At 43.7% G+C, this 21477-nt stretch overlaps 1 protein-coding gene across 1 annotated transcript in view; it reads right to left on the bottom strand.

Annotated features, from left to right (window-relative positions):
• The window catches only part of LOC144683865 (ras-related protein Rab-38-like), a 35648-nt gene extending 21229 nt beyond the window's left edge, over positions 1-14419 (bottom strand). The window contains exon 1 of the mRNA XM_078547377.1: positions 13887-14419. Coding sequence (XP_078403503.1) covers positions 13887-14088 — 202 coding nt within the window. The 5' untranslated portion in view covers positions 14089-14419. The remainder of the gene's footprint in view (positions 1-13886) is intronic.
• Positions 14420-21477: the final 7058 nt, after the last annotated feature.

Genomic DNA, 21477 nt, shown 5'->3' with positions numbered 1-21477 from the left:
AAACCTTGTTAGCCTTTCCACCCCACCCCCACTAGAGCTGTACTTTGAATATCCTGTCTTCCATTCTTAATTAGCACTTTTCTCAGACAAAACACCTCTTTGACCCTTTTGTCTGTGACATCTTTTGATTATCTGCTCATCTCCACAATCACCACACCCTCAATGTCTCTCTCTTCCCCCCCCCCCCCCACCCACCTTAAACCAATAATTTATATTTCTCCCTTCTTCTAACTATGCTTCAGTTCTGCCGAAGGGCCATGAAGGCTCGAAACGTTAACTGATTTCTTCTCCGCCGATGCTGCCAGACCTGCTGAGTTTTTCCAGGTAATTCTGTTTTTGTTTTGGATTTCCAGCATCCGCAGTAGCTTTTAGCTTTTTGTTTTTATAAGATGGCAGCAGTGATCAAGCTACTCAAGGGAGAAATTAGGAGAAACCCAAGCTCCTGCTCATGACCACGATGAACTGAACCCACAGGAGGATGACGATCAAGTTTGGCTATGACGACTTTATACCAGATTTGAACAATATTAATCAAAGCTTAAAACTTGAAGATTGGTCATTAGACTTTATTGGGTTGGGGGGGGTGGTGGGGGGGGGGGGGGTGGAGAAAGAGGAGGGGAGGATGTGCTGGCACCCAAAAGGACTGCTGCACTGTTGGAAGTATCATCTTTTGGATGAGACATTAAACCAAAGGCCACCATCTGATTCAGAAGGTGCAAGAAATCCCATGACACTTTCAAAAGAGCAGATGGGATCTCCCCAGCACCCAGAGCAATTCAGGTTATTTGTTCATTATCACAGCAGTTGGTGGGGTCCTGCTATATAAGTCAGTGACTGCATTTCCACCTCATCAAGTGACTGCAAAAGGCTGAAGTCCTTTGGGATGGCTATATAAATGCAAATTCTCTTGGCTTCAGTTCCTTCCAATGAAAATTTACTAGCCATGTTAATCGATGAACCACAACTGTTTACAACAACCTGCACTGCATCACACAGTTACAAGTAAACTAGCTCATGATTGTATCTTTTTTTGCCTTAAAAGGCAAGGGACAAAATAATTGGTTTGCAGGTAGGGGGATTTAGTTTCAGGTGGTGCAAAGGTCATAAACACCAATTAATATTTCAAACACACAGGAGAGATGTTGGCAACAGAAAAATGATTGGTTGGTTACATTTCAGAATCTAACCATTGCCCCCAGAGCATTTTTCAAATATACTGTTTTTTCCTCCTATCACCCAAGCAGCTAAAAATGGCTTATTAGCTTGTCTGAGTAATCCAAACATATCAAGAGCACTCCCACCCATTAGGTTAGATTGAATGAATGCAGTGTCACAGCAGGAATCATGGCAGCCAGGCTCAATGTGGAAGACACTCCAGTCTCCAGTCTCCCTGCAGCAGCAAGGCCACCTTCCAATTAAGGCGGGGCGGGGGGGGGGGGGGGGGGGGGGGCTTGAGTTCCTGGGTGTGGGATGTCATTGTCATTAGGCTCATGAGCCAACTGACACTAATTATCCTTGAGTTCATCACAATTTTTTAAAAATTAGCCCAGGGATTAAATAGAGACCACACAGATTTCACATGCCTCCTAAAGGTTACCCAGCAAACTTGTCAAATTTGCCAGTGGCCTCCCTGGTGGTTCTCTGGACCATGGCATCATGGGGTTACTGAACACCACCACTGCCCTTGCCTCTGGTCACACTGCTACCCCACCCAAGACCTCCACCTTTGGTCTGGGGTCCCATGATCCTGGAGCCTTGATGGGTGTGTTGTCACCAGCTGCCACTTGGAACTACTGGCCTCTACCTTGCTCTCAATGAGCAGGCAGGACATCCCTGTGATTAAGGTCCCTGGCAGTAGGAGGCCCAGCAGTGGCCATTTGTACCCCTGAATGGTACTTGATTCTGTCAGGCCTCCCCTACAGAACTGATAGCCACTGGTCAGGAAAACCCCCAAGACCCCCATCTGTCTGATGGAATAGAGGCTTGAAGTCAGAATACAAACATTAATTGGTTAAGTTGTGCACAAGTACTTGGATGCAGTAATGTAGAATATTCTAGTTTTATTATTATGCAAAGGGAAGTTGCACTGATTTACACCTATTGCTCTTGTGTAGTAAAGTGACATTCAGTTCCAGGAAAAATACTAAATCTTTTGATATCATTGCCTCTAAGTGAATCTCCAACCACTCCTAAACATCTTTTCTTAGACCGAAAGGGGTAAAGAAAAAACGAAGCCATGATTCTCAAGTTAAGGTATACGCTGGCCTGGCATAGCAGGCTGGAGGGGTAGCATACTGCCCCTAGCCTGATGCTTAGAATTTGTCATATCACTTACCATAGCCACACCCCATGGACATTGAGAGCTTGCACTTGTTGCAGCAGTCAAACAAAAACAGAAATACCTGGAAAAACTCAGCAGCTCTGGCAGCATCGGCGGAGAAGAGCACAGTTCTTTGCTTTTATCTAAGTGCAAGCTCTCATTTGTGGACAATATAGGAGTGCACCATGACCAATAATAGCTGCATTTACAGTCCAGAATCTATTTTCCTATTCATTTACTATATCTCCTGTTGATAATCCTAAATCCGCATATCAAGATTTTTCAAATATTGAGGCAACAGCAGACTTTGAGCTTCCAGGCCTATAAAATGCATACCGGCCATAAGAAATACATGTGTAGACTCAGGTTGGAGTGTGGTAGCTACATGTGGCCCAAAATTTAGATCTCTAGTGCAGCTCAACAAGCATCGATGGCTCTCTTGAGATTCTGGCACCTTGTTATTATTCTGCTCAATATCCAGTTAACAAGTGCATTTCAGACCTTAGAATTACAAGGTCTATTACAGAAAGTGGGTGATGCAAACACGCAAAAGGAAATTAGATGTTGAGCAAAGGTAGGTGACCAAAGCAGCAGCTGAAGACTTTGCCACCAATGGCATTGATGGCAGGAAGAAAACAGAACACTAGAGTCAAGAACAGAAGGGAGGAGGAGATTAGGTTGGAGCATAACCAGAGCAACAAGAATTTTAAATTTCCTGCACTGACAAAGATCACAAATGGTGGGGAGGGGGCTTGCATAGGGCAGGATGTGTTTTGGAAAATTGGAATTGTGGCTGATGAGTGGTAGATTAGGAGAGTCTGGGCAGTAATAGACATGCTGATCATTTCAAAACAATAGATCCAAGGTTGGCAAGTAGCATAGTGAGAGCTGCAGGGTTAGAATCCAATGACAAATTACAAAACAACATCCTTGGAATTCTTTAGTTTAACACAAGGTCATCACTGCAACAATTCCCAGGCACCACTGCGTACATAAGGCAGTAACTTTTCCTATTTAGGAAAAGGACTTAAAGTTGAAAAAAATGCATTAGCCTTTATAGGGAAAAACTTGAAGTCAGCTCAAACAGATGTCTCAGGGCAGTTAAGAAGCTCAAATCAAAGCATCTTCTCTTGCCTCACCTATTTGAATGTCTCTAGAGTGGAGAAAACTCCTAACATTTAGGGGTATTGTGCAACAGTTAAGGAAAGGTCAATTTCATCTCATCAGGAACTAAATCTTTGGGCCAGATTTTTGTGGAGTCAGGTTGACTTGAAGCCTTTAAAAATGGTGGGACGACCCAAATGTGGAAGTCTTGCCCCCATTTTTCAGTAGATTCCTTTTTGCTGGTAGGGGAAAGGGCGTAAGGCATGAATCACAGGCAGGAAACCAGAACTCAATAGGGCCATTTGAAAACAGATCCCATTTTCACTGTCGGTACAGCCCCTGGAACAGAATGGGAGTCACAAACTGATGGGGGAAAAAGAGAATATAAACACTTTTTGGAAGTTGCAGGGGGATGGGGGGGGGGGGTGCAGAAATAAGGTTCAAGCGTCATGATCTGAAAAACAGGCTGTAGCTGTTAGAGAAAAGAGACACCGATGGAGTGCATTAATCGACAGGCTCTCTGGTGTAGCTTAGAAAAATTATCCTATGTTCCTGCAGTTTTGATAAACTTAATTGTTAACATTTCCCAGAGACTGCTATTACAACCAAGGTAAATGTTTGAGTTTCAAAAGCTCAAAAAACACTTCTCAGCAGGGGGTGGGGGAGTTTGCATTTTTACTGAGTTTTAAAAGATTATGGATTAGCTGTCTGTTGCTACTGAACAGAGGTTTGCTGGATTTCAATAAACTGTACACGTGTCCACTTAGATGAGGTTCATCTAAGTTTTTTTTCCCCCAGTATCAAGTGGAGTGAGAGCTGTATTAGATTATTATTTTTTTTTCCCATCTCCACCTGGCTCCTGAGGTCTGCCCATAGTGGATGATGAGTGGGTGGCAAGGGCTAGAAGGCCTAACCACCTTTTATAAAACTAGCCTGATGAGAGAACTGAGGCAGGCCTTCTAACCAGCCCACCACTGAAAGCAGCAGGCCAAACTTGTTCACACCCCGTTTCCTCCCCACTGTACTGAAAATTGCATGCGACGGGTTTCCCAGATTCAGGAAATTTCCCAACTCGAGCTACCCAGTTCAATAGTGAAAATCCAGCCCCTTGTGTTTGAAAATAAACTGTTGAGTGTTACCACAAAGCAAAGTAAAATGTGAAGATTTAATTTGCAACTGGAGATGAAAAGTTCCCCTTCAAGAAACTTCAATAGTTTTGAGTACAGAATCCCACATTATGTGCATGACTAAGTGTATAAGGTAAATTTCCACAATTTTAAAAAGCCCTGGGAAATTGTAAACTTAGTCTCTAATTCTTGAGATTCTTAAACGTGCCCTCATTAGTCACTGACTAGTGAATACAATTTATATACATGCCAACTAAACCTTTAAAGCTGACAATTAGCATTTTTACAAGAGGGGGTTTCAAAACCACCTCACCCCCTCTGCAGAGTTCAACATATCAGGCTGTTAAATGATGGTAAAAGCAAAATACTGTGGATGCTGGAAATCTGAAACAAAAATAAAAATAGCTGGAAAAACTCAGGTCTGACAGCATCTGCAGAGAAGAATGCAGTTCTGATGAAGAGTCATACAGGATTGACATGTTAACTGTATTCCGCTCCGCAGATGCTGTCAGACCTGCTAAGTTTTTCCAGCTATTTCTGCTAAATGATGGACCTGTTAAGTTGTTAGAAGCATTGCCATGTTACTTTCTTCCACTGTTATGTTGGCACTCAAGGCAGGAATAGTTTCAGATAAAATCAACTAAAAAGGAAATAAAATTGTAGATTGTATATTTATTTATTTTTTTAAAAAAGGTCTCAACACATTAAGATAAGTCAACTTCCTTGAAAGAAACTCAAACAGTAGTTCCAGCTCCTCTTCAAAAAAAAAGTATTTACTTACTTATTTGGAAAATATGTAGGGATAACAGGGAGAGAGGACTGGGACTAAACAGATCAATCTTAAAAAGAAACTAGCACAGATACAATGGACAGCTTCCTTCTCCCTGTTGTACTATTCAATGGTTCATTCACAACAAGAATATTCATAGAAGTGGCATTCCAGTCACTGCAATTATAAGTGACAAGATCTGGAAATAAGTTGTGATGTGTTGTGGTGCATGACTAAGTGTACAACTTAGTTAAAGGGGAAGGGTTTACCATGGAATTATTATTGTACTTCAGGAGACTAGAACAGATTTTAAAACATTCCAAGTTATAGTTGAATTGTAAATATACAGTTCCAAATCTCTAGAGATCATTAGAACAAAAATCAAATTTCTGCAAAAAGCAAAAGAACAAAGATTTTCTGGTCCATCCAACCTTTCCTTCACTGTTACCTTCTACATCAATATTCCAGCTTTCCCCAAACCAAGTGAGCCTCAGTTACATGAACAACAAGATGAAAACCCAGCCAATTTACGAGTTACAATACTATATAATGGAATGTCATATTTACAAACCATTTAACTAGCTGTGGTTGCACCAGTAGTTTTACAAGCCTGTCTCGGCCTGTACAGCTCAGCTTGATGACATCAGCCCTCCAGTCTGTTCACTAAGACAATCATTTGAAATGAAAGGGATATTTTCAGCATTCGTTTTGAAATGTTAAATATCACTTGCTTATTTGAGCCAATAATTTTAAATAACTTCTACATTTTTTCCTTTAATTAAAATCAGTAGAATTTACTGCAACACTTCTTGTGACTGGCCGCAAAGCTGAACTTACTCCAGTGTTAGGAAAGAGAAATAGTTTTTAAGTTGTATTTGTGGTGTTTGGAATGAGTTTTAGCTTTAAAGTTTAACACAGATACAAATCAAATTTAAAGGTCAGGTTGAGTTTTAGTTTTAAAAGATGCTTGCATTTCTAATGAGTTTTAAGATTGTTGCAGCTAAGTTAAACAAATGAGGAGAGAAACTAGGCTGTTGCCCAGCAACAGGGGTCCAGAGGGGCAGGTCCCTCCCACAGACACAGAACTAGAAGAGCAGTCGAGTTCATTTTATTGAAGACAGCTGCCAGGCAGAAGCAGCCTAGAAGGTGCAGATAGCCAGTTCAAGCTAAAGTTGATTGAAAGTAGCTGCCAGAGAGTTTGGAGCAAAAGGGACAGATAGCAAGTCACAAGCTAAAGAAAAGACCCAAAGAATCCAGGGGAGTGGAACAGGAGAAAGTCCCAAGCAGACCTTCTAGTCAAAGAAAGGACAGGAACCTGGAAAAGGTCCTATTAATAAAATTAAGAGTGAGAGACAGAGAGAAAGGCTCCAAGCTTCAGATTTAAAGAGTCAAAAGCTGCAGAAAGCAGATTTAACAATAGTTTGCATGAGGCAAGAAGGTCAAAAGAAACAGCTGAAGGTCTATAACTCTTTGCAATGGGCATGAGAAGCAGTGAGTCAGTGAGAGTGTGTGTGTGTAAGACAGCTTGAATGCATGTGGTGACCCAGAGAAGAGGATCAGAAGAAGAGTTCCAAACCCTGGAACCCTTGTGGAAAGCATCGGAGAGGAGGTGTCAGTTTGGGAGAAGATTCCAAGGTGAGGTTTTGGACAGTGGAGATTAGAAACCCTTGTGTGAAAGGTGGAGTGCAGCAAGACCGGTTGGCTCAGTGAGACAAGTATCTGGGGGAAGTTGAGGAGAGGTCCATAGCATCCATTTAAGTTGGCATGTCACTTGGTTTCAAAGTGTGGCATGTTTGTCTACAAGTCACCATAGGTTTACAAAGACTATGTTTAAGCATAAGATCGCTTTTGTCACTTATCCTTACAAATCTGTATATATCTGTAAAGTTATAGTTGTGGGTGAAGGAGTAATGTAATATAGTTCATCTCTTCTTGTTGAAGAATGTGTTATGCTTTTCTAAACACTATAGACCTTAATTTTAATCTAAAGACTAGAAATACTCCCCTAGAAATACTCCCCAATCAGCTGCTCTCCACAGTTTTTAAATGAAGTCTCCCTGCTCTGTTTTAAATAAAGTCCACACTTACTCGCTGTGTTCTTGTTTAGATCTCTAGTCTTTATTTTCTCTCTAAAAATAGCTTGTTAAGTATAAGATCGATACTGGTGTAAATAATTAATTTTAATAAATTCTAATAAAGTTAAGAGCAGGAATATTACAGTAAATAATTAAATAAAAAGATAGCATGGCAAGACAGGTGATGTGTTGCTGCTGCAGCATGTGGGGTGTGCTGGACACCAAGGCGATCCAGAGCGAACATATCTATAGTAAGTGTTTGCAGCTCGAGGAACTTCAGATCCGAGTTAAAGAGCTGGAGTCTGAGCTGCAGACATTGCACCACATTAGGGAGGGGGAAAATTACCTGACACTCTGTTCTAGGAGGCAGTCACACCCCACAGGTTAGATAATTTGAATTTGGTCTGTGATCAGGGACAGGAGGGTGAGACTGCAGGTGATGCAAGTATGGAGGCCCAGGGGGTAGCATTCAAGGAGCCTCAGCCCCTTAAATTTCCCAACAGTTATAAGGTTCTTGCAAACTGTGTTGACGAGAGCAGGGACTGCAGAGAGGATGAACGAACTAACCACGGCATAGTGGCACAGGGAGCCATTCAAGTGAGGGGAGGAAATAGGAGCTTAGTAGTGGTAGAGGACAGTATAATTAGGGGATAGATACTGTTCCTGTGGGCATGAGGCTGAAGGCTGTGTTGCCTGCCCAGTGCCAGAGTTAAGGACATCTCAGGGCTGGAAAGGAACTTGGAGGGGGAGGGGGATGGGGAGGATCCAGTTGTCATCATCCACATTGGTACCAACAAATGTTGATAGTACTCGAAAGGAGGTTCTGCTGAAAGAATTTGAACAGTTAGGAGCTAAATTAAAAAGCAGAACCTCCAAGGTAATAATCTCAGGATTACTACCTGAACCATGGGCAAACTGGCATAGGGTAAATAAAGTCAAGGAGCTAAATGTGTGGCTCAATTTTTTTTCACCTATGGAAATGGGCATGGCTGGCTGGACCAGCATTTACTGCCCATCCCTTGTTGCCCTTGAGAAGCTGGTGGTGAGCTGCCTTCTTGAATTGTTGCAGTTCATGTGGTATGGGTACACCCAGTGCTGTTAGGAAGGGAGTTCCAGGATTCTGACCCAGCTGTGAAGGAACGATGATATATTTCCAAGTCAGGATGGTGAGTGACTTGGAGGGGAGCTTCTAGGTGGTGTTTCCATTTATCTGCTGCCCTTGTCCTTCTAGATGGTGGTGGTCGTGGGTTTGGAAGGTGCTGTCTATGGAGCCTTGGTGAATTCCTGCAGTGCATCTTGTAGATGGTACATACTGCTGCCACTGTCAGTGGTGGAGGGAGTGAATGTTTGTAGATGTGGTGCCAATCAACTGGGCTGCTTCGTCCTGGATGGTGTCAAGCTTCTTGTTTTATGGGACCTGCACTCATCCAGGCAAGTGGGGAGTATTCCCCCTCACTCCTGACTTGTGCCTTATAGATGGTGGACAGGCTTTGGAGAGTCAGGCAGTGGGTTACTCATCACACTATTCCTAGCATCTAACCTGCTCTTGTAGCCACAGTATTTGTACGACTAGTCCAGTTCAGTTTCTGGTCAATGGTAAGCCCCAGGATGTTGATACTGGGGGATTCAGTAATGGTAATGCCATTGAACATCAAGAGGCAATTATTGGATTCTCCCTGGTTGGAGATGGTCATTGCCTTATGCTTGTATGGTACAAACATTACTTGCCACTTGTCAGCCCAAGCCTGGATATTGTCCAGGTCTTAATGCATTTGGACAGACTGTTTCAGTATCTGAGTCGTCAAGAATGGTGCTGAACATCAGCAAACAGCCCCACTTCTGACCTCATGGAAGGAAGGTCATTGATGAAGCAGCTGAAGATGGTTGGGCTGAGGAAACTACCTTGAGGAACCCCTGCAGGGATGTCCAGAAGCTGAGATGACTGACCAACAACCATCTTCCTTTATGCTAGGTTTTCTCCAACCACAGTTTTCCCCCCGATTCCAGTTTTGCCAGGCTCCTTGATGCCATACTAAGGACAGTCTCTCTCACCTGGTGTTTGAGAGAGGAATGGGTTTCAGTTCATTGGGCACTGGCATCAGTACTGGGGTAGAAGGGACTCTGGTGGGATGGGATTCACTTGAACCACGCTGGGACCGGTGTCCTGGTGAATCAAATAAATAGGGCTTTAAACTAAATAGAGGGTTCTCAGGAGGGGATAAGGCGGCTTACAAAGCAAAAGGATATGGAGACATTGCAGGACAGCCACTTAGGTAATGATACCCAGAATATGACAGGAAGGCATGGAGTGTACAAAATAAAAGCAACAAATAGGGTCGGTTGTTTGAGGGGGGGTGGGGGGGACACTCTTTACTCAAATGCACATAGTAGTCAGAACAAAATAAATGAATTAACCGCACAAGTAGAGGTAATGGGTATGATCCATAGCCATTATGGGGACATGGTTACAAGGAGATCAAAGCTGGGAACTAAATATTCAGGGGTTATGTGACTTCAAAAGGACAGGCAAAAAGGAAAGGGTGGTAGGGTAGCTTTGTTAATACAAGATAAAATCAGCACAATAGCAAAAAATGAATTTGGATCAAAAGATGTGGAATCCATATGGGTGGAGGTAATGAATAAAGGGAAAACGACACTGGTGGGAATAGTCTATAGGCCCCCTAATAGTAGCTATACCATCAGAGACCAAAACAGGAAATAATGAGGGCATGTAAAAAGGCAGTATATTAAATCATGGGTGACTTTAATCTCCCTGTAGCTTGGGAAAATCAAATTGGAGGAAGTAACCACAAGCAAGAATTCAGATTGCATTTGGGACAGTTTCCTAGAATAATGTTGTGGATCCAACCAGGGATCAGGCTATTTTGGATATGGTAATATGTAATAAGGCAGGTTTAATAAGTCTCAGGAGTAATAGATCCCCTAGGAAACTGAGTATAACATGGTGGAATTTAGCATTCAGTTTTGATTGTAAGAAACTTCATTCAGAAACAACTGTGCTAAACTTAAATAGGGGCAATTACAAAGGAATGAGGGCAGAGTTGGCTAGAGTGGACCAGGAAAGGAGTTTAGCAGAAAAGACAGTTGATGAACAATGCCAGACGTTTAAGAATAGTTCATGACTCTCAACAAATATATATCCCGGTGAGGAAGAAATGTAGGAAGGGGATAAACCAACCATAACTAACAAACAAGTGAAAGAAAAAACATACACAATGTGGCAAAGATTAGTGATAAGCCAGAGGATTGGAAAAGTTTTAAAGACCAACAAAAGATGACCGAAAAATGAGGGAGAAAATAAACTTGAGGGTTAACTAGTAAGTAATAAAAACAGACAGTAAGAGTTTCTTTAAATATAAAAAAGGGAGAGAGGGGCCAAAGTCAATATAGGCCCCTTAGAGAATGAGGCTGGGGAAATAGTGGGGAACCAGGAAAAGGCAGAGGAGTTGGATAAACACTTTGCATCAGTATTCATTATAGGAGACACTAATAGCATACCAAAAATACTAAATGATCATGGGACAAAAGGGGTGGGGTGGAGGAAATAAATACAATAACTATCACTAGAGGAAGAGTACTAGGGAAACTAATGGGGCTAAAGGCTGATAAGTCACCTGGACCCGATGGGTTGCATCTTAGGATACTAAAGGAAATTGCTGCAGAGATAGTGGATGCACTAGTAGTAGTCTTCCAAGGATCCTTAGATTCCAGAAAAGTCCGAGGACTGGAAAACTGCCAAAGCAGCATCCTTACTCAAAAAGGGAGACAGAAAACAGGTAACTATAAGCCAGTTAACTTAATATGTCATTGCGAAAATGTTGGGAATCTATTATAAAGGATGTAATAGCAGAGTGTTTAGAAATGCATAATATAATCAAGCAGAGTCAGCATGGCTTCATGAAAGGGAAATCATGCCCAACAAATTAGAATTCCTCAAGGAGTAACAAGCAGGATAGATAAAGGGGAACCAGTATATGTAATATATTTGGATTTCCAAAAGGTGTTCAATACGGTACCACACAAGGTCACTTAAGGTTAAGAGCCTGTGGTGTTGGAGGTAGCATATTAGCATGGATAGAGGACTGGCTAACTAATAGAAGACAAAGTTAGGATAGGGGGCATTTTCAGGATGGCAACCTGTAACTAGTGGAGTTCCAGAGGGATCAGTGCTGGGGATGACTTGGATGAGGGAAATGAATGTACTATCGCCAAGTTTTCAAGTGACAAAAATAGGTGGGAAGGCAAGTGGTGAGAATGACAGTCTACAGAGGGACATAGACAGGTTAAGTGAGTGGGCAAAAACGTGGCAGATGGAATATAATGTGGGAAAGTGTGAGGTTATGCACTTTGGCAGGAAGAATAGAGGAGCTGAATATTATTTAAATGGATAATGTGCTGCAACTTTCTGCAGTCTGAGGGATTTCAGGGTCCTTAAACATGAATCCCAAAAATCTAGCATATAAATTCAGCAGGTAATAGGGAAGGGAGTATAAAAATAGGGAAGTCTTGCTAAAGCTATGCAAAGCACTAGTTAGACTACACCTAGAATACCATAAACAGTTTTGGTCCCCTTATCTAAGGAAGATATACTGGCATTGGAGGCTGTCCAGAGAAGGTTCACTAGATTGAACCCAGGGATGGAGGGATTTTCTTATGAGGAGTGGTTGAGTAGGCTGGGCCTGTACTTACTGGAATTTAGACAAATGAGAGGTGGCCTTATTGAAACACAAGATTCCTATGGGACTTGACAGGGTAGATGCTGACAGGTTGCTTCCCCTTGTGGGAGAGTCTAGGACCAGAGGGCTTAATCTCAGAGTGAGGGTAGCACCTATTTAAAAACAGATGGAGGAATTTCTTCTCAGAGGGTGGTGAATCTGTGAATTCCTTACTGTAGAAGCTGGGTCATTAAGTATTTTCAACACTGAAATAGACAGATTTTTAATCAGTAAGGGAATCAAGGGTTATGGGGAAAAGGTAAGGAAGTGGAATGAGGATTATCAGATCAGCCTTGATCTCATTGAGTGGCTGAGCAGACTGGATGAGCCAAGTAGCCTACTTCTGCTCCTAGTCTTATGCTTTTGTTAGAAGTTCATTAACTGACTCCTGTGACTGTTCAGTAGCTACTCTCCAAACAAATCTAAAACATTAAAGTTAAGATCTATCAAGCTGGGTTCCACTCTGGGATCAGGCTTGTTCAGGGGTAACCTCTGGGATCATAGAAGTCTTACATTTTGAATGTCAGTGCTGTTCTGGTAACATGCACAATCCCTTGCGCTATTGAACCATAAAAATTTAGACTGGGCATTTCAGTAAGTCAGCATTGCTTCTGATCTCTTCCTGTGATGAAGATCAGGGGCGTTTGATATCCTCGTCAACATTTATCTTCAACATCTTGGTCATGAATCTCTCTCATTGCCATTTGTGAAACCTTGCTGTGAACATACATCCCTACCCCCAGCAGCAAGAACACCGAAGGGCGCACCAAATTCTCCAGAATCTCATCTTTCCGGCCTCAGAAAAAGGATACTAAAATCAATATGTCGTATGAGTTCAAACAGTTTAATTTAGCGAGGACAGCACAAGCCAAACTGAATAGTTTTCTTTGTTAAAAAGGAGGAAATGCTCCAAACTCGAGTTTCATTGCCTACGACATTGAGTCTAGTCACGGGTCTTCTGTTCCTATAGCTTCAGAAGGCGCTATATATAACCGCCCCACCCTCAAGGCATACATCATTCAATGCCACTCCGGCAGATAAATTAGTCCCATCCTGTAGCTACACCTTGACCTCCCCGATCTAACAAATACCAGGATTGGCATCGGCTCAACCCACACACCGTGCACTAGTGGTGTTACAGACTTGCTTCTATATCGCAGCGACCACTCAAATAAAAGCGGCAAATTCGAACACCCGGGTGGTCTAGTCTGTCCCTACTAAAGGAGACAGTTCCACAACCTAGCAATATTCATCGAGACCAGAGATCCTTGCTCATTCCTAACTGGATTCCAGCTAATGCTTCCACTGAAACACACCCGCCTCAAATAGTCAGGTAGATGCCTGACTAGTTAGACACTCGTGAAATTTCGCAGCCAGCCGCAAATTCACAGTAACTGTTTACTGAGGAGATTGCGTTAAACTAAAAGTTTGAGAAACCGCAGTCATCGCTCCGCCCTTCAGAAAGGGAGGGCGAGAGGTGCTGGTCCTAGTTTGGGAATGTGGAGCAGGATGAGAATGATTCACTCACCGCTAGCTTTCTGTTCATGTTTAAACCAATGTGCACAAGACACAAATTGACACGATGATATTATGTATTAGCCTGCAGCAACCTTAAAAAGCTACGAAGAAAGACGGATACATCACTTTATTCTGACAACTGCAGTTAAGGGCTTCAGAAGAAATATCCATCGAATTCGTTAACGTTCAAAAAAGCCAATTCAGTGTATAGATCACATATTACTTAATCCCCATTACCTGCTATATCCCAAAGCTGTAATCGAACGATAGTATCTTCTTCCCAATGTAAGACTTTGAGGGCGAAGTCCACTCCGATGGTTGCTCTATAATGCTGGGAGAAAATCTGATGAACATACCGCTTAATAATGCTGGTCTTTCCAACTCCCAGGTCTCCAATCACTAAAATTTTAAACAAATATTCTTTCTGTGTTTTCTCCATTGATGCAGCAGGATATATCCCAAGGCTATTCGTCTCACTCTTTTTAAACGCTCTGCGCTTTAATCACTTCAAACCCTCGAAACAAAGTTTTACTCGCTGCTAGTTCCACGCATGCTCTCTGTTGAATATTTGTATCTTTCGCGTTTTAAGCCCCTCAGTCCTTTCAGGGAAATTTAAAAGGGCAATGCCTGCAGCTACCACCTATCAACTCACCACGGCGGGCAAATCTCGTAAAGGTTTAATTGTTTGCACCAGTTACACGTGTGACTGCGCACTCGATTATCAACCTTTTGGGTCAGTGATTGTTAAATATGGAGTTTAAACAGGACGTTTATTTTTTTCAACCCTTTATGGTTTTGCAGGCTCAGGAGTAGTTCGGAAGCTGCAGTTTCTAATGTCCTGTTACAACATAAATGCAGCAGTGGTTGAGGCCAATAGCACAGAAAAGGAAGCTAGATAAATACATGAGCTAGAAAAGAAGCATATAAGGTGAGAGCAACTAAGAGTGGGAGGAGCCTCGTGTGGAACATGAGCAGCGATGCAGGGCACTGGGTGGCCTGCCCAGGGTGCAGGAGACTGGGCACAGGGGACTGGTTGAACTGTCTAGGATATAGGGCACCGGGGACTGGGTGAGCTGCCTAGGGTACAGGGGACCGAGTGGCCTGTAACTCTAATTTATTTGTTTACTCTTCCCTCCTCTCTCCACTTAAATATTTTTCTCATTTAGATGATTATAAAAAAATATTTCCCCCCCCCCCCCCCACCCCCACCCCCGCCCCTGCCCCTGTTGATTCTAACTCTTTCAATGCCCTGCACCTTATCAGTTTCAAATTCTCACTCCAACCTTAAGGTCATCATTAAATCAGTGGACAAAGGTGCTGCTGTTTCCTGGCTGAGGTTGGACTTTCTGATGACTACCATCTCGCCCAGACCACAGCCCCACTAGTGAACACCAAGGGCAGAATTATAGCCCCATAAGGGGGTGAGAACAGAGGCTGGTGGGTGTGTAAATTTGTGTCACCAGCCAGCATGCCAGTTTCCCAGCACTACTGCCCGCCAGGCCATTTTCCTAAAGGTGGGAACAAGGGCAGAAGGGCTACCTGCCAGAAACAGGAAGTAGCCAATTAAGTTAAATATATAACCAGTTAAGACCTATTATGAGAGGAGACTGGAATTTTCCAGTCAGTCTGAAGGCCCTCCTCCCAGTGTGGGCAACAGACCAGCTGCCTGGAAATGGCCTCCAGACAGCAGACCATGGACCCAATGTCGAGGCAGGCTTTGAGGCCCTCCTCCCATCTACATGGCCACAACTGTGGCTGAAGGCTGCCCTATGGAGGGTTTTTAGAAAGTTTTTAAAAGTGCTGAGAGAGTGCCTCAAGATGGAGGTGCCCTCTCCCTTACCTGTAAAGGCAGGCTGCAGCTTCGTCCATGCTGGAGGGAATCATATTGGCCCTCCAGCCTTGAGAGTGCATCTGTTGTCTTTACCTGGACAGCAAGCCACCAATTGGCTGATTCAGGGAAAATCACTGGCGGGTGACTGTTCTTGATACAGTGTGGGGTTGAGACCGCCATTTGACCCTGCCGCCAGGGTCTTGCCCCAAAACCCTGCCCCAAACCATCATTTCACAGCCCATTGCTGATTTCATCTTCTCCCACACCACTGTGCAGGGTCCCAAACACTACAACCATGTGAAACAACAATTCACTTGTACTTCCTCCAATCTAGAATACTGTATTGACTGACTATGGTGTGGCCTTTTCTACAATGGGAAGACCAAACACAGATTAGGTGACCATTTTACTGAACATCTCCTTCTGCTTGGAACTGTCATTGTGGCTCACCACCTTCCACTTTGACCCCTTGACCTCTCCATCATTGGAATCCTACACTATCTCAATTAAGTTCAAAACAAGCTTCAGTGGTGATATCTCATCTTTCAGCTGGACACATTGCAGCCCTCTGAATTGAATGACTTCAGTAATGCACAACCTAGCTACACCATACTTTTTCTTCACAGCAATGGACACTTGCAATGTGGGGAGAATCTGCATATGTCCAGGATGAAAATCTACTTTGTCTGAATTGGTGAAGAAATGCCAGCAAAATGGCCGATTCCCACACCCTGCCCAGAGGAGCACCATACAAATAACTGGAATCAACAAACTAAAAACACGTGTAGAGAGTGAGGATGCGATAATATTCCCATCATTAAATAATAACATGTATCATTGCAGTGCCCACCAGTGTCTACCAGCTTGAAGGTAGCCCATGAACATTGTATTATCCCTTCCAGAGTCACCTGCAACTAAAGGTTGGAGCATCCCATTCCATGTGCTTCCTAGATCTGTAGATGCTGATGTTTGCCAGGCCCTGCAGCAAACCAATCAGGAGGTCCTCTGATCTGATCAGGATCCCGCTCTGTACACTAGTTGACCAAGGATAAAAATTGTGGAGGGCAGTACAAGAAGAGTTTTAAGATCAGCACCTTCAAAAAGTAGAAGGGGAGCTGCAACCTTCAGTACTTTGCTTACATGGGAAAAACGGGGTTTTTTTTACTGCTAATTAACTAAGTATCAGGAAGGCCAAAGATACCGTCTTCTGTTCCTGTCACAAACTTTATTCCTTAGCCATCATCATTCTACTTGGCAACTGTCTAAGGTTGAATCAGCCTTTTTGCAACCTTGGTGTTATATTTAACCTCAAGATAAGTGTTCTACCATGTATCCACACCATCACTAACAGAGCCTATTTTCACCTCCATAACATCACTCGACTCCACTGTTTCCTCAGCTCAATGCTTAAACCCTCATCCATGGCTTTCTTGAGGAAAAACCATATTGGCGAAAAAGGCAATAACACCATCCTGACTTGGAACTATATCACTGGTCCTTCACTGTCACTGGGCCAGAATCCTGGAACTCCCTTCCTAACAGCACTGTGGGTGTCCCTGCACCATATGGACTGCAGCGGTTAAGACTTTTCATCTCTTTCTTTCAAATCTGTTATGGGACGTGGGCGTCACTGGCTAGGCCAGCATTTTTATTGCCCATCCCTAATTGCCCTTGAGAAAGTGGTGGTGAGCTGCCTTCTTGAATTGCTGCAGTCCATGTGGTGTAGGTACACCCACAATGCTGTTAGGGAGGGAGTTCCAGGTTTTTGACCCGGTGACAGTGAAGGACCAGTGATATAGTTCCAAGCCAAGATGATGTGTGGCTTGAAGGGCAACTTGCAGGCGATGCTGTTCCCACACATCTGCTGCCCTTGTCCTTCTAGGTGATAGAAGTCACGGGTTTGGAAGGTGCTGTCAAAGGAGCCTTTGTGAGCTGCTGCAATGCATCTTGTAGATAAACACTGCTGCCACTGTGCATCAGTGGTGGAAGGACTGGATATTGGAAGTGGTGAATGGGGTGCTAATCAAGTGGGCTGCTTTTTCCTGGATGGTGTCGAGTTTCTTGAGTGTTGATGGAGCTGCACTCATCCATCACACTCCTGACTTGTGCCTTGTAGATGGTGGACAGGTTTTGGGGAGACAGGAAATAAGTTACTCACTGCAGCAATTTATGTACAGTACAATTTGATAACTTAAGCCTTATTAATTACAGAAATGTGCCAACAAGGTGATGTCTAACACCTTTGGTAGCTCTGGAGTTGACTATTCTAAAACATTCCTGGCTAGCCTCCCTAGTTCCACCCTCTGTAAACTTGAGGTTATCCAAACTCCATTGCCTGTTTCCTAACTGGCACCAAGTCTTGCTCTCCCACCTCCTCTTGCTTGCTGACCCACATTGGCACCCAGTTATGCAATGCTTCCATTTTCAATTTCTCACCCTTGTTTTTAAATCCATCCATGGCCTCGCCCCTCCAGCCTTACAGCTGCTCAAGATCTCTGCACTCTGCCAATTCTGACCTTTTGAGCATCCCTAACTTCAACTGCTCCACTGTATGGTCTATACCTTCAGCTGCCAAGGGGCTAAGCTGTGGAATTCTCTTCCTAAAGCACTACACCTCTCTGCCTCACTTTCCTCCTTAATCATGCTCTTTTAACCCCACCTCGTTGACCAAGCTTTTGCTCATCTGGCCCAATACCTCCTAATGTGGCTCACTGTCAAATTTTGTTTGATAATGCTTGTAAAGTACCATTGGACATTTCATTACATTAAAGGCACTATATAAATGTGAGTTGTTATTGTTGCAAATTACATGTGTCTCAAGTGTAAACTGGATTTGAAATTTATTTGAAACCACAACACCACGCAACACCCTAAGTCCCCAGTGATTGCCAGAACAGATCTCCAAATAGAATCTTCAAATGGTTACAGCACACAAGGAAACCATTTGATCCATTGGGTGGAATGATCCCAGAATTGTACTAAATGGGTGTGAAAAACGATATTTTACCCACTGGCCGCAATGGTGGGTTTTCACCCATATAGTCCACTTCCCACTTCATTAATTATGCAGCCCCAGGAAACACGCCGTCTCGCTGGCGGGCTGAATCACCTGCCATGCTGTTAACCAAACCGTTTCCTCACTCCGAGTGCCATATCTAAACTGCAGCCATGTACACAGGTCTCAATGCTTGCAGCCCAGCACTGCTCCAGACATGGCCCTGAAAGCCAAGAGTTCAGTTACCTGTCACTGGAATGCCTTTTGGAGGCCCGCCATGATGTCCTCCACCCCCAACTCTGGCCGCAGGATGTCCGGCAATCTCACCACTCCAGCTTGGGAGGCGGTGGCAGTGGTGGTCAGTGCCAACGCTGCACAGAAGAGGTTAGTCATCCAGTGCTGAAGACGAATGAATGACCTCATCCGTTGTGGTGCAGGACTGGCTGAGAAAGGGTTAATAATCCTATCAGATCCTGGGCTTTATAAATACAAAAATGATGATGTTATGATAATCCTGTTTAAACACTGGCTCAGCCTCAACTGGAGTATTTTGTCCAGTTCTGGGCACCAAGCTTTAGGAAGGATGTGAAGGCATTAGAGAGGATGCAGAAAAGAAAAATGGCTCCAGGGATGAAGAATTTCAGCTATGTGAAAAGAGTGGAGAATCTGGGGCTGTTCTCCTCGGAAAAAAGATTGTGGAGTGATAGATAGATTGTTCGAGGTGTTCAAAATCATGAGTGGTCTGGACAGAGTAGATAGGGAGAAAATGTTCCCATTGGCTGAAGAAACCAGGATCAGAGGACATGGATTTAAGGTGGTTGACAAAAGGAGCAACACCGACATGAAGAAAAATTTATTGATGCAGCGAGTGGTTAGAATCTGGAATGTACTGCCTGAGAGTTTGGTGGAGGCAGATTCAATCGAGACTTTCAAAAGAGATTTGGATAATTATCTGAAGTGAAAAAAATTACATGGCTATGAGGGAGTGCCTGGAGAGTGGGACTAGCCAAGTTGCTCTTGCAGAGAATCAGAACAGACACAATGGGCGGAATTTTCTGCTCCCGTTGGTGGCGGGCATGTTTGGCAGCGTGAGCGAACAATATGACGAGGCCAAAAATCGGTTTTATGCCATCGTGAAACCAGGTTGCGATCATCCGCTCCACTTGTCAGCGGTGGGCCGCGTTTCCCACTGCCACACATCAGGAACCTAATTTCAATAGTTTCGCATCTCATTATAAGCCCTGCTTGCCGGAATCATCCCCCCACGCTGGATCATACTGGCACTCACACTGAGGTGTTCCACAACTGTACATAAGCGATGTGCACCTGGCAAGTTGCACTTCCCTTGGGACTTCGAGGTTTGTTGGCCCACCTTGCTTCGGGCAGCACTTGCAGTCATCAGCACCAGGCTTCACAGGCAGCACCACATCACTTTTGAGGGGACTCACGGGCAGGTCTCCACCTACCAGACCAGCTGTAAGGCGGGGATAGCTTTTCAATGGCTACAGGGCTGGGGTTTTCTTGGGGAAGGGAGAGAAATGGCTCCAGGCAAGAGAAGAGGCTGTACTGGGGAAGGAGGGTATCCCAGGGTGTGTGTGGGAACACATGTTGATCTGTGCAAGTGGCTTCAAGTTGGTGAGGGCTGAGGAGGTAATCTCCAGAGGAGATGAGGCCAGATGGAGATATGAGGGTGTGTGTGAGAGAGTGAGTGGTAATGTCCCTTGAGCTGAAAGTGAGTGAGATACCAGTGAATATGTGATGGCCTTGTGAGTCTGAGAGTTTAGAGTGATGCATTGGTTGACCTACCCTAATGGCACAGATGAGATAATTCATTTGTTTTCTGCAATGGATGGCCAACCACTTGTGTGCAGCGTTGGCACTAACCACCTCTGCATCACCTCCAAGCTGGAGTGGTGAGACTGATGGGCATCCTGTGGCCATAGTGGGAGTGGAGGACATCGCAGTGGGCCAGCACGGCATCCAGAATGCATCCCAGGGATGTGTCACTGAATCGGGGGTCGGAGGGTGGGGGGCTGCACTCTTCTTGGCTTTTGGGGCCATATCTGCACCGGAGCAGTCCTGCCCTGCAAGCATTGAGAACTGTGTGCACGGCTGCAGTTTAAATATGGCGCCTGGTGTGAGGAAGCAGTGAGGTAACGATGTGGCGGGCAAATCAGAAGCCGCCCACATCCCATAAACAAATTTTAAAAATCTTTACAAATTCACAAAGAACCCTGTTACGGTCAGACTTGGAGTGGGATGATAGAGAAGTCATTTTTACCCCTCTTTATCTGGCGGTAACAGGTCAAGTGACCTCCTTCGCTGCTGTATCACTCTATGATTCTTTGGACAGATAAGTGGCTATTTGAGTTCTTTGAGTGTGATGCCATGAGTCATGCAAAACTCTTAATTATCTAGATAATCAGCCCATATAATTGCTACTTAGTTCCTGCTTGTGAACACAAATTACATAAGAAAATTTGAGGCTAAGAATGAGCCAGTCAAAACTTGTCCCTCGATACTCCAGTTCATCCTCCCTACAACCACATTTTAAACTGCATTAATATCTTAGATTCTACTTCCTTACCTGTTAATTGTCCTTTAAACATAAACATTTCCTAATACATGTTTTGCATTTCTTTTTCACTAACTTCTATCCATGTCCTCATATTTTACTGGCCTGATTTAACATGAGATTATAATCTAGGTTTGCTATATCTATAAGCCTTTAATACATTTTAACCCCCTAACTTTCTCTCTGGACTGCGTGCTTAAAGCTTCTCTAGCCTTTCCTTGTACTTCACTCCCTTAGCAATTGAGCATGAACGCAAAAAGTCCTCACTCATTACAGCTCACAATTCTTTTCTAAGTCTACCTTTGAGCCATCAGGACAGTGAGAAATTTGGTAATAGTTATTTTGAGATACCCCGTACTTTAATGCCACCTATAATATACAAAAATGTAAAATGAGAACATTTTAATGTCAGACTGAACTCTGGAAA

The sequence above is a fragment of the Cetorhinus maximus genome, chromosome 8, assembly GCF_964194155.1.
Source record: "Cetorhinus maximus chromosome 8, sCetMax3.hap1.1, whole genome shotgun sequence".
Lineage (NCBI taxonomy): Eukaryota > Metazoa > Chordata > Chondrichthyes > Lamniformes > Cetorhinidae > Cetorhinus > Cetorhinus maximus.
This window is presented reverse-complemented; position numbering and strand designations above follow the sequence as displayed.